We start from the raw sequence: 18,799 nt of genomic DNA, 5'->3' as shown, positions 1-18,799 counted from the left end.
TGTAGGAATGTTTCTGGATTTTGAGGATTCTACACTGTCATTTTTTCCAGTCCTGGCACCAGTGTGCCTGCCAGGATTGGGCACTTTTTTATCCTGGGACTTGTGCACCCAGCTATCTTTTTTTGTTTTTGACTTACTTCTGTTCATGATATATGCTATATAAATACAGTCTATATATCAGTGTTGGCTTGATGAGAGTTTGTGAAAAACAGAGTCCACCTTGCAAAGGTACTCACCAAGACTCGAGGATGAATTCAACTACAGCACTACTACTCTACTTTGCTTGCTGACTTTTCATCTCTCCATTAGGAACCCTCTCCTATGAGTATACAATGTTCTTGAAATCTGGTAGTGAGGTTTCAGCTATAAAACAATTCCTAAGGAATAATTGGAAAATCATTGAGGTTGATGCCTCAAAAATTGTTTGGGTTCAGAGCCAAATTTTGTCTTCAAGAGGCATTAGAATTCCAAAGAAATACTGGAAGGAAAAAAATTTATAGTTGAGCAGGGTGCATGGAGTCTCAATTCAATAGGTCTCAAATAATGTGGTTCCTACAATCAATGTAAGCTTATATATGAGGGAGATAAGTCACAACTTAAAACTCTCAATTATGAGTTTAAATTAAACTTCCACTGTAATTATCACACCAAAGCGGTTATATATGTTGCTTTTTGTGATTTTTGCAACAGATTTTATGTTGGCAAAACTGAATGAGCACTTCATAAGAGAATTTGCAACCATTATTATGATGTTTTGAACAAAGAAGACAATAATGCTCTTTATAGACATATGTTAGAATGTAAAGAAAACAATAGAGTTTATTTATTTTTTTTGCTTGTTTTAGGGCATGAATTTATTAACCCCAGAGGTAATCCATGGGAGCTTAGAATTGAGTATAGACAGCTCCTTTGCCAAAGCAGATTAAATGCTTGTTTCTATCACAGTTTAAATGATGATCTTTCTTTAAGAAGTGCACTGAAACTTCATCAGCCAAGCTGTGATATGTTTTTTGAGATAACCCATGGTTTTAGCATAACATCTTTTTCTAAGATTTCTGATTTTTCTTATATTGAGGCTCACATTTATTTACTCTATCCTAATTTCTCAAATTATTGTCCATGTATTGCCAAAGTGTTTTTGCTCATTTAACAGTTATATTTTATCTTTATATTGGTTGATTTCAATCACATGAAATTGTTAATGTATCTAAACATGTTTATGTGCACTTATCATTAGTTCTGATAAAGTTCTTTTAATTTGGATGAAAGCGCTTAACTCTTTTTATGAAATAAATGGTTTTGAGTTTTTACTGTTTGCTGATGTTCTTCCTTAGGACACAGTTTTTGTGTTTTTGTTTTGTAGTTTGCAGCTTGGCACTTTCTCCTACTTGTTTGGTTCTTTAGCAAAGCTACTCATTGCTCACCATTTTGCAACCAGTGTTTAGCAGTAAATAAAAAAGTCAATAAAGAAAGAAAGAAAACATGAACACTTTCATTGACAAAATGTTTGGTAGATAATTCGACCTTCCAGGACCAAAGATTCAACCTAAGTTTTGTCTTCCTTTAAATAAGGAAAACAATCTTTTTTAATACTTTAATGTGATCATAATTTCATTTTTTCTACATAATTTTGCCTCCTGCTGAGTCAGTACAGTACCATGATTTGCATATATACATATTTTAACAGTATTACAAAAATTAGTTTGGCTTACTCTTCTTAACTTATTCATGCTGAAATTTCATACTAAAAGAAAAATGTTATAAATGACAGTATCCTGAACTCCATTTTTGCAATGGTTATCAATGACATCTTGAATTCCATTTCTACAAAGAAGTTTTTAACTGCTGCGTATCACAGATGTCTGAGCAGTAGCTTCAGTTAAACTGCAGCCCAGCAGTACTACAGTGTGGCTACAGCCAAATATACAAACAAAACAATGTGGCAATATTCAAGGAAAGGAGAAAATAAAGATTGTGAAAAATCTGGATGGGAACTCAGCAATGTGCTACTGTACTTCTCACATTATTATATCACTCAATTTTTGTACTGCAGCTTAGTCTTTTCTATATTTTAATAATAACAATGTTTGTGTCAAAACACTTCCTTAAATTATATTTATAAAGCCCTAAGAAAACCTTTTTCTGTATCTTGCACCATCACAATTCATATACTCGATCTACTATAAGTATACGCAGACTGACAGAACAGCAAAGAATATTACAGCTGAATGCAAACCTAAGAAAAATAACAGAAAATTAAGTAAATACTGCAAACAGTGCCAAAGGTCAATATGAGTAAAAGTCCTTAACCATTATGCCAACCGATCAGTATTTAAGATTAACAGTGGGTTCAGGTTTATCTCCTCTAGTTTCAACTTAACCCTAGCTCCTTGCCCCCCCCCCCCCAAATTCCTAACCAGGATTTCTCCATCCATTACCCTAGCTTGATATCCCCCTTCGGGGATCATTTTTGTATCTCTCCTGCTGCCATTATGTGTCCAGCCACCAGGTGGTGCTATACTCTTAGCTTTCTGCCCTATTTATCCTTTTTCTCTCATTACCTGCTTCTACCTATTTGTGTGCCCAGCCTTTTTCTGCTTTCTAACCTCTCTCTTTAATTAGTGTCCCTCTAGATTTTATTTCACTCTGCACTCCTCTGACATCCCAAATCTATCCCTGAAAGCTTTTATACTTTACTCCACAACTCTACAAACGTACCTTCCGAATTCTCACTCTTACTGATTGTTTTCCTTGACATTTCTTCTAGTACCTGGCTCTTATCCTGCTGTTTTACCTCCCCACACCTGTTCTACTTTCTATCCTTTCAGTACTTTACCTTCATAGCTTTAACATTACTAACTTCTCTCGTACTGGTGTATTCTTGCTCACTATGTCCCTTGTCTGATTCTATTTCTTCCTTCTCTGCTCTCCTTACCTTACCCCAGCCCTTCCCCCCTTCTATCAGACCTGTTGCATTACATCTCGCGGTGTCTGATCTATACCTGTAGTTCACTCCTACTCTCCTCCCCCTCTCCCTCGTCACTTACCTCACCGTACTGCCCCAACTTCCTCTCCTACTACATAAATATACCCCAGGCAAGGGGACGCCATCTTTAATTCCTCCTTCCCTGCCCCCAGCTGCTGTGCATCCCTGGCTCTGGTGTTGCATCTACTTTAAGTACTGAAACTTTTTGTGTCTAGTTGCAATATAGGAACGGTTTAAAGACAAAATAACAAGAAAAAGTATTCGGAATCCACCTTATCAACTGTTTTGCATTGTAAGCCACTTGTGTCTGCACTAATTTTTATCTGAAACTGCCTCAGCTTTTATAGCGTTGAGCACGTGGTGCTCTTGGAAGCCGTTCTACGGCCGTTACACTAATAGAGGCCTTTGAAAAGCTATACTCTTTAATGGTTTCATTGTGGCAATTATATTGACTACAATAGTAGGTTTATATTATTAATTGGAATGCTTTTTTGTCTGTTTAGCCTAATAGTATATTTTGACTGTAGCTGTATAACCATAAGTGCGCTAGTTTTCTACTGTAAATGAATGCACGGAATTAGCGCTACACATGGAGGGGTTTAAACAGGGATTTAGCCTAATATTATACTTAAAGAATGCATATGATATTTTGACTGTAGCTGTATAACCATATGTGCGCTAGTTTCCTACTGTAAATGACTGCACGGAATTAGCACTACACGCTGAGGGGTTTGAACAACTTCTTTCTTTTTTTATATACATTTCTGCCTGTTTAATCTGAACCTTTTTAAAAATGCTTACTTCCTGATGTTTTACTCTGCTATATCTAGTTATTTGCTCATTAACTGCCCCATACAAACTAGTGTGGAACCCTATTTACATTGCTCTACTCACTTGGAATGTTAATTTAAGTGTTTTAAATGCGTCTATAGATCATTCTAACTAAATAACTCTCGTGTTCCCTATAATTTATGTTATTTGTACTATAATTTAATAATTGTGCTAAGGTTTAGGGCTTGCACTAGAACAGAATAACTGCTTTACGGTTTAAGGTAATGCGGTTTGCTTACTTGCTTATCTGATTGTGTCCGGAGTGGGGTTCTACAGTACTTACACAGCTAGTATTCTAATGTGCTTAAAGGGCGTACCTGTTTTACTGCCTTTAGAAAGCTGCTGTATTAGGTTGTGCAGAGCATAGTGAAACGAACAAGCCGACATTACATTGTTTCCACTACTATACCAACAATATTAATATGTGTATAATTTAATAATTTTCCCTACCCAGTCTGTTACATGCTATAACATAGAACTATATTAGTCTTTTCCACCCTTAATATCTGTAAGTAGCTACTATATGTAAAAAATGTTTCTCATACTGCAATTCCTGTACTGCTAGCCTCACTACTGTTTTTTTTTTCTGTCTTCTCCACATGTACCAGTTTTGTGTTCCTGCCTGTCCCTGCACTAGCCTACCTGAAGTGCCCTGCTTGAATGACAAAGAATTATAGTCCTGAATACTACCATAGCCTATCTGCTTTCTGAGAGTTAATTTCCCTGAAAGAAAATCAGTGAAAGTATGTCCTGTAATGGTCCTTTTCCTTATTATTACTATATATATTAGAATACCACTGTTAGAATAAGCAACCTTCCCTACCAGGTTAGTCAGCAGTCATATCCCCTCCTTTTGAGCATTAACTTAACCTTTAGCTCGTCTAGTTTCAACTTAACCATAGATCCTTGCCCCCCCCCTCCCAAATTCCTAACCAGGATTTCTCCCTCCATTACCCTAGCCTGATATCCCCCTTCGGGGATCATTTCTGTATCTCTCCTGCTGCCATTAAGTGTCCAGCCACCAGGTGGTGCTATACTCTTAGCTTTCTGCCCTATTTATCCTTTTCCTCTCATTATCTGCTTCTACCTATTTGTGTGCCCAGCCTTTTTCTGCTTACTAACCTCTCTCTTTAATTAGTGTCCCTCTAGATTTTATTTCACTCTGCACTCCTCTGGCATCCCAAATACATCCCTGAAAGCCTTTAAACTTTACTCCACAACTCTACAAACTTACCTTCCGAATTCTCACTCTTACTGATTGTTTTCCTTGACATTTCTTCTACTACCTGGCTCTACCCACTCTATTCGCCCTGCGCGCTCACTCCGCTCCCATATCCCACCCCCAGTGCTCTTACATTTATACCTCACAGGACACTCCCCTTCCCCTATTTATCCAATTACCTCATTACATTCCCCTGAACATTAGATACATACAAACCCATACTCTCACTACTCTTCATACTACTTGCCCTACTAAACTATCTGTCTCCTATCTAGCTCTTTAATCAACCCTATTTCTAATCTCACACTATCCTCCTTCCTACCATGCCTTCATCACACCAGCCTAAACTTACAAACCTGTTCCTCTTTCTTGCTGCAACACACATACTAGGTTCATAGGTTCACAGGTAGGTACTAGGCTATTGGCCCTAGGGCCTATATAAGCCTAGCCAAAAATGTACCCTGGCTTTCGCCACCCAAGAAAATTATTTTCCTGTGCCCCTGTCGGGCAGAGCCACATAAGTGATCCCTGGGGTGAATTTCCTGTTTCCCATCCAATCATCAAGATTTTTCCCGAAGAGTGCTAATGAGGAGCTCTGTTTGACAGAGATAGGTAGTCTGTTCCAGAGTGTAGGAAGTCTCTGGGACAGGAATCTATCCCTCCAGCATGTTCTGTTTATTGTGGTGACAAGGTTTAGATCCCTAGAGCGTGTAGCTCGGAGGGATTGAGATTTCTTTAAGTAGAGCATGTCCAACAGCTCTGGGTTTGACATAGCTTTGTATGTTAGGCAGAGATCGCCTCTGAGTAGGCGATATGCGACGCAGTAAAGCTGGAGATTTTTTAGACTGTCTGCGTAGGGCATCTGTTTGAGGCCAGTAATCCTCTTTGTGAGGTATTTCTGTGGCCTTTCCAGTTGTTGTAGATGTCTTGTGAGGTACATACCAAAAGGGGCATTGTACTCTATAATGGGTCTAATGAGAGATGAGTAGAGGGGAGCAATGACCTCTTTTTTTCTGGATGAGAAACCTTTTGTGATGAGGTGAGCCATGTAGAAGGATTTCCTGATCACTGTGGCGATGTGATTATCAAAGGAGAGACTACTGCCCACCTATGTCCCAAGGTCTCTTATCACATTTTCGGCGTTAAGTAGACTACCAGCTATGGGGTAGTTCATGGGTACAGAGTTTTTACCAAAGGGGATGACGATACATTTTTTGGCATTGAGCTTCAGGCCATGGCTTTGACACTAGGTATCTGTCTCAGTGAGGCCCTTTTGTAGTATGTCCATATCGTTAGGAGTTTCGATTATGGCTCTTAGTTTGCAGTCATCTGCAAACTTTGTTAGCCAAAGACCTTCTGTGTTAGCCTGTACTTCAGAGAAGTAGATACCAAACAGGAGAGGACCCAGGACTGAACCCTGTGGTACTCCACTTGTCACTGGTCTGAAGTCGGACTTGGAGTCTGTTACTTTCACAGTGTGGGTTCTGTCCGTGAGCCAGTTGGCAACCCATCTTGTGACATAGGGATTTATACCTAGTTTAGCGAGCTTATCTATAATTCCAGAGTGGGGGATGGTGTCGAAAGCCTTGGTGAGATCTAGATAAGTTGTGTGAACCACTTTACCCTCATCTATGGCTTTTGTGACTGCTTCAAAGAAGTTAATCAGGTTTAGGAGACATGATCTGCCTTTTACAAATCTGAACTGGGTAGGGTCCAGAGTTTGGAGATTACCAATGTCTTTGTTTATGAGTTCCATGGCCTTGCAGACCAGGCTCATCAGGCTAATGGGGTGGTAGTTCCCGGGTTCCGTCATGGCTCCCCCTTTGTGGAGTGGGATAACTGTCGCGGTGTGCCATTCAGTGGGCACAATGCCTGAGGTGAGGCTATGACTGAACGTGGTACTTAGGTAGGGTGCCAGTTCATTCTGTAGTTCGTGTAGAATGCGGCCTGGGATATTGTCAGGTCCCATGGATGCTGTGTTCTTGGCTTTGGAGAGTGTGTTTTTTACCTGTGCAGCCGTGATTACAGGAACTATGCATTCTTCCAGTATAGAGATGGGCCCTCTAGAGGGTGAGAGGGGGGTAAAGTTAGCACTGAACCTATCTGCCAGGATGTTGGCAATATCAGTTGGTTCTGTATATTTAGTGCCATGTACTACTAATACATGCTTACCTGGTATGAAAACTTACACTTCACTGGATCCCTCCATCCACTAAAACAAACATCACATTTCAATCAACCTGCAGCCCACAGCCATGCTAACATCACCTCTACCTCAGCCTACCACTCCCCAAAGTATCAAAGGCTAGCCCATATTACTTTCCAACAAGCCAGAAAATCACAATATATTCTCTGCAAACTCTTTAAGCTCTCATTTACTTTTCAACAACACCCTCTACTTCACAGTGATATTCACCCCAACCCAAGACCTAACAACAACACTCTACTAAATCCCCACCAGCCCCATCCTACCACCCCAATTACCCTTACCAAAACTGCAACCTCCCTACTCATAGCTCATCTTAACATACAGAGCTTAAACAATAAAATTAGCCACCTTCATGCTCTACCTGACATACATTCCTTTGATGTCCTATGTCTAACAGAAATGTGGCTCAAACCAGGAACAAAGGACAATAAAGTCATCCCACCAGGTTATAATATAATAAGATTAGGCCATATAATCAAAAAGGGTGGAGGGGGTAGCAATTCTGTATAAATCTGAGCTAAATGTGTCTGCAGTAGACTTACAAATACCTTTAGATAATAATGTAGAAATCCTTATCACTAAACTTCAGCTCAATACCAGCAAATCTATTTACATAATTTGCTCCTACCTACCTCCAGGCAATAACATCAACACCCTTGAAAATATCCTCTGCTGGCTCTCTTCTTCCATCCCTCAAGAAACCATAGTACTTGGTGACTTCAATATAGACTGGAATTGCTGTACCACTAACAAACCTTCAGTCCATATAAACCTGCATGGCTTTTATCAAATTATCATCACCCCAACCAGAATCCAAAAACCCAGTAGCAAAGAGAGTACCTTAGATTGGATCCCAGTAAAAAAACATCCCCTCAGTTAAATAGCATATACCCTTCCTGATGATATTAGCGACCACTTCCTTACTTATATAATTAGGCAAAAAAACTTCTTCCCTAACCAAAACATCCTTAAAACCACATGAAACAAAAAACACTTTAATACTGTAAGTTTCCAAGCTGAGCTACAAGCCTGTGACTGGTCTCCCTTAAAACAACTCTCTGTTGAGGAAGCAGTATCCTGTTTTAACTCCAAATTCTTACAAATACTGGAATACCATGCCCCTAGTTGATCCATAAGAACCAGAAGTAAAGCTGCACCATGGCTCTCTAAAGAGACAAGACACAAAATCTTATTAAGAAATAAGATCTGCTCTAAATGGAGACATACTAAAAACCCAACCGATCACCAGAACTACAAACTCTGTAGACATGCCACAAAAATCAATACTCCTTGATAAAAGAAACTACTACTTTAAACTCCAAGACAAGCATCAGCAAACCCCACAAACTTTCTGGACAGCTATTAATAGACTTTTACACTCAGGTCACTCCAAGACACCAACCCCTTCAGGACTTTCCTTAAGCACTCCTAAGGAGATTGTTGACACCTTCAATACTTTCTTTACAAAAACTGTATAATCTCTTGCTAATTCCTTACCTCCTTTCAGCTCAACCCTCACATTTCTCATGATTAGCAACCCCCCCACCTTTCAATTAAATCCAGTCCCTACATCCCTCATCTTTACTCTACTGACTAAACTTAAACCATGTACCCCATCAGCTGATCGCCTACCAGCTGAATACCTGCAAATCGCAGCTAAAGTACATTCCTTTCCTATTTCCATACTAATCAACAGAACCATTACTGAAGGTTCCATCCCATCTCTCTGGAAAATTTCTCACATAATTCCACTTCATAAGGGTGGTAACTCAACCGAAATATCTAACTTTCGCCCCATAGCCCTACTCTCCCCCCCTAGCCAAAATAATGGAAAAATGTATCCACCACCAGCTACTTGATCACCTTCTCCAATATAACCTTCTATCAGACTGTCAACATGGTTTTAGGTCTTTCCATAGTACTACTACTGCCCTACTAGCCTTCTCTGACTGCAACAGACTCTCCACTGCACTTTTCATGAGCCTATCAAAAGCCTTTGAAATGGTGAACCATCAATTACTACTAGACACCCTAAAACAACTCTCACTCAACTCACAGGCATTACAATGGTTCAAGTCCTACTTAGAAAACAGACAGCAAGCTGTCCTCTGGGACAATAACCTTTCCACTCTTCTTCCTATTACTCTTGGGGTCCCACAAGGCTCCATCCTGGGACCTCTCCTTTTCTCTATTTTCATCAACGATCTAAAGCTAAATATTCCTCAAGCCACCTGCATATAATATGCAGACGATTCCACACTAGTGTGTTCTGCCACCTCATCTGCTGAGCTCCAAACCATTACCCAGACAGTATTTAACTCAGTTGAAAAATGGTTCTTGCAACGTTGCCTCCTACTAAACGCCAAAAAAAACTAAATTACTGATATTTACTCTCACACTGAAGTCCCCCCATTGATTTCACTGTTAAATCTAGCAATGGTACTGTAATTGCACCTGAACTGACCACCAAACTTTTAGGCATAACAATTGATCAAAATCTTAACTTTGACACACACATTAACACTACTATTAAAACTGCTAACAGAAAACTTGGCTCACTATATAGGATAAAATCCTTCCTTACCTCTGAAGCCAGAACCACCATCGCCCATACCCACATGATCTCTACCCTCCTCTATGCTTCATCTATTTATACTAGTCTTTCCAAATCTAACCTAAACAAACTGGTGACTTCCTATAACAACATTGCCAGATTTGCCACAGGCTCACCATATAGAACCCATCACTGTATAAATCTCAAACAGCTAGGATGGCTAGAACTCCAAAACCAGCTACTATTTCAACAACTTACTATTACCCATAAGATACTCTTTCATAGCAACAATACTCCTATTCTCAGTAGCATAATCTCTCCATATAGAAATCTTACTACCCTTCGCTCAGCAAATAAATTACAAGTAACTATCCAGAAATCCCATAATAAAGCAGGAGACTCCCTCTTCGCTAATTTCGTGGGGAAGATTTGGAACAGACTCCCCAGCAACCTACAATTGCTTTCACCATTACCACTTTTCAAGCATCAACTCAAATTACTCCTTAAAGCACAATGGCTATGCCCATGTACTAACCCCGATTAACACAAACTGTATAGTATACTACTTTTTTTCCCCTTCCAACAACCCCCTAGTGGGTTGATAAAGCCTCCTCTCAGTTAATATTCTAGTTTTCTCTTTTTCTATGAAACTTACCATGGTACATTTTTGGAACCCTTCTACTGCTCCTGGCACTTGCATTGTCAGTTTTGTATATATGCCAACTATGTTATATATATGCAAATTTCTGAACAGGCATAATAATTAGCTAGAGTCTTTCATCTCTGCCCTACTCTTCTGCAAAACAAATGTCAAACTATATACCTCAGATATATGCTTCTAGAACTACTGTATTGCCAAAACCTGCACACGTTTTTTTTTTTTATGCTAGTTTCTACTATGTTAGCCTACAGCAATATTGTATTTAATCATTTTTAGCATTATGTGCCTTTACTGCTTTGATGCTAGTTTCTACCATGTTTAGCCTACAGCATTACTGTATTAGTGCATTCAACATGTATTAGTTTATGTTGCTTTATTGCTTTTTATTCCTGTTACATTAGTTTAATCTTGGAGCTTTTCTCCCTGGGCCTCTACATAAAATGGACATGTATTCAACAAATGTAAAATAAAAAATAAAAATAAATAAAATTATTTTATAATACATTGTAAAACAAAGCAAAAAGCCTCCACAACAAATCGAGTCCTCAGTTAAACAAAACAGGTAATATGGTGAAATAAAAAGCTTCGGACTCAGCACGACAAAAAAAGAAGTAGAAATTTATTAGGTGAGCGCTTTCGCGTACCTTTCAGCACGCTTCTTCAGACCATAAAAACTGTAGCAAAACTAGTGCTCTTATATAATGAACACAAAATCTAATAATTATGCTAGGCTGGCAAACAATTAATCAATTAAAATGGTTAAAAACCCTGATACAAAAAAATCACAAGTTTTAAAGGCATACTTTGAAATAAATGTGCAAACAAAAGCAAATAGAAAGCACAAATCTAAGCAGTATGTAAACTTATTCACTCAAGACTTAAAGCATCAGTATTTATAATAAAACATGATCATGATTTCTCTCTATATTAAACTCATCACAAAGCAATTATATGTACAAATAACTGAAGAGACATATATTACAATAACTAAATAGACAATTTAAAGACTATTATATCCAAGTCAAATAGACATCTAACAAAATATGAATAAAACCAGTTCATAAAACAGCGTATATATTACAAAAACAAGATACATCAACAAAAAATGTATGTCATGAAAGTAAATGTGTATATAAACCTAAATAAAAAGCAACTTACAAAAACTGATGAGAGTATGGTAGTATGTGTGTCATAAAGGGGGGGGAGAGGGGAAGGGGAAAGGGAGGGGAAGAGAACATTATACACAGAACAGGCCTAAACACAAATATATGTACAATATCATAGACCTTAAATTTAGAAATAGATCTCTTGATGATCATCTGCGTACATTGAGATAAGGTTTAATAGACATATGTATATTTAAACCTGGGGGGTAATGTCCTCTTAACCTTAAAATCCATTTTAATTCCTTAAGTTCTAATAAATTCTGATAGTCTCCACCTCTAACACTGGGTTCTACATTTTCTAGCACCCTGAATACAAAGGAGTGACTTGGAAAGCAAATCACATGCTTCGCCAAAGCATTTAATTCATTAGACTTCTTGATGTCATAGGTGTGATTATAGATCCTGTTTTTTAGTTTACGTTTCGTAAGGCCTATGTAAAATGCAGGGCAATGTATACATGTCGCTAAATAAATTAGGCCTGTACTATCACAGGTAGCTGAAAACCTTGGTCTAAAGGTGTATTTGATTTCTGGATGTGTATAGATTTGTTCTTTACTAATATATTTACAATAGTTACAATATTGGCAGGGAAAAGTACCAAAATTTAGAGTTATATTAGGTTTCACTGTTGTGAAAGTTGACTTATCACAAAGCAGTCTTTTAAGGTTTTTGTTATTCCTATATGTAAAATGTGGAACTTTCCCTACCAATTGTTGTGTGAAGGTATCTGTCATTAGCACCTTCCAGTTGTTATTTACGATCTCTCTAATATTACTACTGCCGTTAGTATAAGTTGTAACAAAACTCAATCTATTTGAAGGTGAAAAAGGTTTTTCAAAACCTTTACAATAATGATATACATGTGTAGTGTATTCTGGTAACTGAACATCTTTTAACACCTGTAGCCTAATTTTTCTCACTAGATTAACATCATATTGTCTATCTAAAAATAGCCGTTCCATCTTATCAGCCTCTAGAACTAAGTCTACTGGGTCTTTACAAATCTTCGACAGCCTAATAAATTGACTTTTAATTATCCCTTTGTATACATGGCATAGGTGCATACTATCGTAGCGTAGTATAGTATTCCTCCAACAACTCTTTCTAAATAATGTGGAGTTTAATCTACCATCCCTTATGTCCAAGGATACATCCAGAAAATTTACTGAGTCAAAAGAGACCTCCGCTGTAAATCTGAGAAAAGTTGTGGTGGTTTCAAGGTAGTCCTTAAAGCTATGAAATTCTTCTATAGAACCTTCCCAAACTAATAAAATATCGTCAACAAAACGATAGTAGGCTACTACTTTCTTAAAAAGAGGGTGGGTGAAAACATTCTCTCTCTCCCATTTAAACATTACTAAATTAGCATACGTGTTCGCACAAGGGGTGCCCATAGCTACCCCAGAGACCTGTAGGTATAGGCACCCCTCGTAAACAAACACGTTATTGCTCAAAACAAGATCCAAAAGCTGACAAATTAATATAACGTCATTCCTTTTAAATTGTGGAAAAGCTGATAGCAGTTCTCTTATAGCTTGTACCCCTTCATCATTTGGTATGGACGTGAACAAACTGTTCACGTCCATAGTAACTAAGAGATGTTCACCCTTAATCAATACCTTATCTAGAGATTTAAGAGATGACAATAGTTGGTAGGTGTCTTTCAGTATGCTGGGTATTTCATTTATGAGTGGCCTCATAGTTTTTTCTAAATATATAGAAATATATTCTGTTGCCCATTTTTCACTAGCAACAATAGGTCTTAGTGGTGGAGGTGAGGCACCTTTGTGCATTTTTGGTAATCCCTTAATTATGGGCACTTGTGGATTATCTATCAAGAGATACTCATATAAATCATATGATATCTGGCCACACATGAGAAGATCATACAACTCATTTTTTATGCCAGCTATAATCCTAACCATTCTTACTTCATCTATTGACAAGTATGTGGATACATCTTTCAGCAAATCAAGCATAAGAGACTGATAAACCATGCTATCAAAGATAGCCACACCTCCTCCCTTGTCAACAGGCCTGAAAGTTAAATTTGGGTTGTTAGTTAAAGTAAACAGAGAATTCCTTAGCTCTTGAGACATGTTAAAATACATACATTTCTTTTTTGTATTAAGGCAGTACTCATAGAGATCTTTTTCACAAAGTTTTATAAATAAATCAACATGTGCAGGCAAGGCAGGAAAAAAAGAGCTTTTTCTTTTGAATGAATTAACTTCATTCACTATGTTATTATCTCTATCACCAGGTCTAGATTTAAAGAAAATTTTTAACGCTATAGAGCGTCCAAACATTCTTAAGTCCAGTAACAAATCATGGAGAATACTGCCCTGCGATGGCACAAACATCAAACCCTTATTGAGTAATTCTTCATCCAATGATGATAAGACATACCTTGACATATTAAAAAATAATTGAGTCTCTATATTTTCTGTCGCCTTCTCTGGAAGGCTTCGTTTTCCTCTGACAACTTGCGCTTCCTGTAATCCCAGCTGTTCCGTTGTTCTCTCGCTGCGAAAGGTTTCTTTATCGGAAACGGCAAAAAAGAAGCCGTGTCTGTGTTGTTCTTAGGAACTGCTCCTAGGTCTCTATGGTTCGCCCTCAAGCGATTTGCCTCTTGATTAGGCAGAGGCGTTGAAACAAGTGCTGCAGGTGTAGCAATAGGAAGAATCTCTGGTGGTGTAGTGAATTGGTCTTCTGAAATGTCCGCATGTACAGCACGCACAGATGGTGGAGCAGTGGAATCAGCTCTAGCCGGCGCAATCAACGTGTCATCATGTGGCGCCGGATTAGGAGGGTGCTGACGGGGAGCTGGATGGAAAGGTTCCCTTCTTGGCCAAACGAAGACATTCCCGGAAAGGAAATCCTGATGATCACGTTGAAGTTTCTTATGTTTGGTCTGTTGTAGACGGGAAGCATAAGAACTAACTTGATTGTGTAAATTGTCCATTCTATGTTGAAAGTGGTCATCAGGAAACGTGTCATTTATCTCATGCTGCAAATTGTTAATTTTAGACAATAGATCTTTTTCTATGGGGGAAAAATAGTCAATAAGGAGTTGGATGTATTTCATACTTGTTTCTAAGTTGAGCTCCTGCCATCTTTTCAGCAAAATTGGATGAGTATCACCGTAGGTTGGCATGCAAAGTATACGCATGCCTCGGGGCACAAGCTTGAAGCGTATACACGCTTCCATGTGTTTTCTCTGCCAATTCAAACGTTGAAATTTATAAAGATCATTCTCTAGAGTCCTGAACTTAGAGTTAAATATTTCTAAATTATCAGTATTAATGTCCGATTGATTACCATTCGGTGCTTTGAGGTCCAGATCCAATAAAGGATTATACTCAGCATTCAGCATTGTTATCCAATGTTCTTTTCTGGATGATATCCTCGGCTCTGGAACATAATCCACATTGGGATTTGTCATGTCGTGCGTTGTGGTGGCAATACAATTAAAATGATATAAAACAAAGCAAAAAGCCTCCACAACAAATCGAGTCCTCAGTTAAACAAAACAGGTAATATGGTGAAATAAAAAGCTTCGGACTCAGCACGACAAAAAAAGAAGTAGAAATTTATTAGGTGAGCGCTTTCGCGTACCTTTCAGCACGCTTCTTCAGACCATAAAAACTGTAGCAAAACTAGTGCTCTTATATAATGAACACAAAATCTAATAATACATTGTGTTTATCGATTTAAAATGAAAATAAAAATGTGATTATAAACATATTATGTACAGCCTTCATAATCTGTATAATGACTTTTACAATGATGGCTGTTCAGGGCTCTGTGGCATACATTACCCTTTAGCCTGTTCTGTCCAACTGTGCACTTGTACAGCACACTGCAATACTCTGCTGAAATGTCAGAAACATGTAGTCTCCTCTGTAGGTATTCTTAACCAACTGGAACAAAATGTTACTCTGTTGGGGGGAGGGATTAACGCACATTTCTACAAGATGCAACATACGCAGCATAGTCAACCAAAGGCCCAGAAAATGGTAAACTTTATATTATATAACAATGACCTAAGTACATGATAACAGGTACAATGGTGAACAAATTAAATTTGCACTAATACTTTTAAGTTAATGCTTTTTAGTCCGTCTTCCCTCCAGCTCCCCCACCCACAACAAGGACAGACAGACCACTGCCCTACAAGTGCTTAACACATAAAAAAATCACTTGGTATCTACTTCCACAGTCTGGTGGGCAAGGCTACAGGTTTTTATTACATTTCAATATTTTTTTTTAATGACATACAACCATCAAATATGAAACCAGTTGCTACACATAAAAATATAATAATTACTTTTAGAGAAAGTAAGCACAATTTTAACATTGTTAAATTAAAAGGCAGCAATGCAAAGTATACACAAAACTTTAACATTTACTAAGGAAATTAAAGACAACAGATAACCGAATAAGACTGTTTTATTTTATATGCATCATAAAGCCAGTCATTAAGGATGATGAATGAATGGTCATCGATATCTTGCACCTTGAATAAAATTGCATGGGTGTAAATATATATCCTTGTAAATTAAGAGAAAGACAGAGATGGACAGCATCATCAGATACCAAAATATCAATCTGCCCCCCCTCCAGGATCCATGGTAGCACTCATTTCCAGGTCTGTGCCTTCAGGAAAAGTTTATATTCAGTCTGGAATAATCTTCTGGGAAATGATCGTGCAGTTACTCACTAACATTGTCTTATAATGTTTCAAGTAAAAGGGACAGTTGTTGAAATTTCAATGGTAAACATATGTTAACTCTGGGGCCATACGTGACTCAATGCACAAGATTTTAAAGCAATCATTTACTTTATCCCTATAAACTACATAACAAATGAGGGCCCTATTTTATGTCCATATGACACATCTGCAGAAATTCACTTTCTCAAAAATGGTTTGGAGAGTGTAACAGATGAATATTACATCCCTAGAAACCAATAACCTTATAGTACCTTTACCTCTCTGTTGGTTGATTAAGAAAGTGTGCAATGTCAGAAGTGATTTAGGGATAGAAAGCTACATGGACCCACACTAAGACCCTGTGGATTGTTTTGAATTGTCACTGGAAACAAAGTCTGCACCACCAAATTAAGGTAATCCTCATTTACAGTAAAATAAGGAGTAGATCAAACATATTCTGGGGTTAAAAAAATCTGCACAATAGATTACTGTTCATTAGGTACTTTGCTTAGATAACTTTCTTAAGATTCAGGTGGATTCCATTTTTAGATCGGAGAACCAACTGTGGGATTTTAATGGGAGGGTTGGCTGGATCAGGTGAGAGTTCAAAGCGGGCCAGTATCTGCGCTATTGCCACTTTCATCTCATTCATGGCAAAGTGCTGTCCTATGCAGTTTCTGAAAAAAAAAGGCACAAAAATATTTAAGCAATCAGAATACAAGAAAGTATGACATATAAACAGGCGAATCCATCTACTGCAATCAACATGCAACTTTTCATTGTTCTGTGAGATCCTGTTTTTATCTCTTACTTGTACATGATCAAAAACAATTGGAAGGCAAGTTATTTGCTCAAAGTCAGAATTGTTTGCTCAAAGTCAGCATACAGTAAACCTGTGAGAACAATCATAGCCGGCCTTAGGCATAGGCCAACTAGGCGGCCGCCTAGGGCGCCACTCTAGCAGGGGCACTTTTCCAGTGTTTATTTGGTGTAGGTAGACCAGGATGGGGGCACCAGGTGGTGTGTTAGGGGGCGCTGTGGAGCCCTTTTGCCTAGGGCACCAGTTGACCTAAGGCCGCTACTGAGAACAATGCAATTTATAAATGCAGGATCTTTGGCTATACAGACCCATGAATGATATATTAGAATTCATAGCAACAAGAAGCAACTACAGGGCAAGCTTAACGTCTTTTAGCTCTAACTTCGACAACAAACAACCCTACAGTGTGTGATTATAAATACATAACTTCTTGCATTTCTGTCAGTGAATGGTCTTGCAAATGCAAGCCCTCTGTCTTATATAGATGTTTAGAATTCAGCAGGATATGGTTAAAGAATAAGGAAGATAGAGACAGAAAAGCCAAGCAAGTCAACTACAGAGAGATCCAACAAGGACTAGTCAGTTCCATTATGACAAATACCTGGTGGCTCACAAAGTAGAGACTGAAAGTCAAAACCATTGTGAGGAAAAGAAAGACTGTGCTCCTCACACCTGGCTCATACATGCACTAGTTTTGTTTGCATTTATATTCCCTTATGTAACATAACCTAGGTTTGCAGGAAAGTTTCACAGTGTCCATGGATATGCTACCCAGATATCACATTTGCTTTCAGTCACTGTCTTTTCAGCCCTTTCAAACACAGAGGGACACTTTAGCATAAGGCACTACTGATGTGTAGATGGGTAGGAACAAGAAATATTATGTTTAGGATTTCCAAGATGACTGCACTCTGATTAACAGCTTAAAATCAGCTCTCGCAGTATGAAAACAGAAATGGAGAAAAGGGAGTCAGTGAAATTGTCATTCTGGGTAAAATTGTTATTGGCTAGTAAGTACACTACCTTGACTCCAACATAGAAGAAACTTAGAGAAACGGAAAAAAAAATCAACCAGAAAAGGTGAAGAGAAAATTCTGGCTGTGAAGAATCTTGCAGCTGTTCAGTAAAAAGCAGTTCAAGCTTCAGTGTTGGTACAAGACATGGTTTCATATAATTTTCAGGAAAAAATAAATTATATGTACTCAGAAATTATTACAATAAATGAAACACTGAAAGAATATATCAACTCAAATAGTAAAAGGTTGTAAAAAAATAGAAAAAGCTTTAACTAGCTTTTCAGGTGAACTGACAAAACTGCAACAATCAGAGGCAGTACTGAAGAAAAGGCTAACTGAGTTATGAGGCTTCTCAAGAAGAACTGTTTCCAAAAATAGAGAATTAGAAGATAGAGCATTCAGAGAAAACATGAGATTTTCTGCTGTGCAAGAGATACTGAAAAAAGGAACACGATGTATTAATTATTTAATTTTATGAAAGTACAGGTAAGCAATTGGACTGGTGTTCTACAGCAAGATTTTTTAATTAAAATGGTACCATGAGTGTATGTTCCAAACCTGGCTTTGGGAAATCGGCCAAGACCTACAGTATTAAAGACGCAATCATACCAACAGAAAGA

The 18,799-nt window shown here is 38.0% G+C and overlaps 1 protein-coding gene across 2 annotated transcripts in view; it reads right to left on the bottom strand.

Annotated features, from left to right (window-relative positions):
* Positions 1-16,063: 16,063 nt before the first annotated feature.
* The window catches only part of LOC122813496 (cytochrome P450 4B1-like), a 1,102,348-nt gene continuing 1,099,612 nt past the window's right edge, over positions 16,064-18,799 (bottom strand). For both annotated transcript variants that reach the window (XM_044085840.1, XM_044085839.1), the window contains exon 12: positions 16,064-17,020. In XM_044085840.1, coding sequence (XP_043941775.1) covers positions 16,852-17,020 — 169 coding nt within the window. In that variant the 3' untranslated portion in view covers positions 16,064-16,851. The remainder of the gene's footprint in view (positions 17,021-18,799) is intronic.

Source organism: Protopterus annectens, chromosome 10.part0 (genome assembly GCF_019279795.1).
Source record: "Protopterus annectens isolate FY-2018-M chromosome 10.part0, PAN1.0, whole genome shotgun sequence".
In the NCBI taxonomy this organism is placed as follows: domain Eukaryota; kingdom Metazoa; phylum Chordata; order Ceratodontiformes; family Protopteridae; genus Protopterus; species Protopterus annectens.
This window is presented reverse-complemented; position numbering and strand designations above follow the sequence as displayed.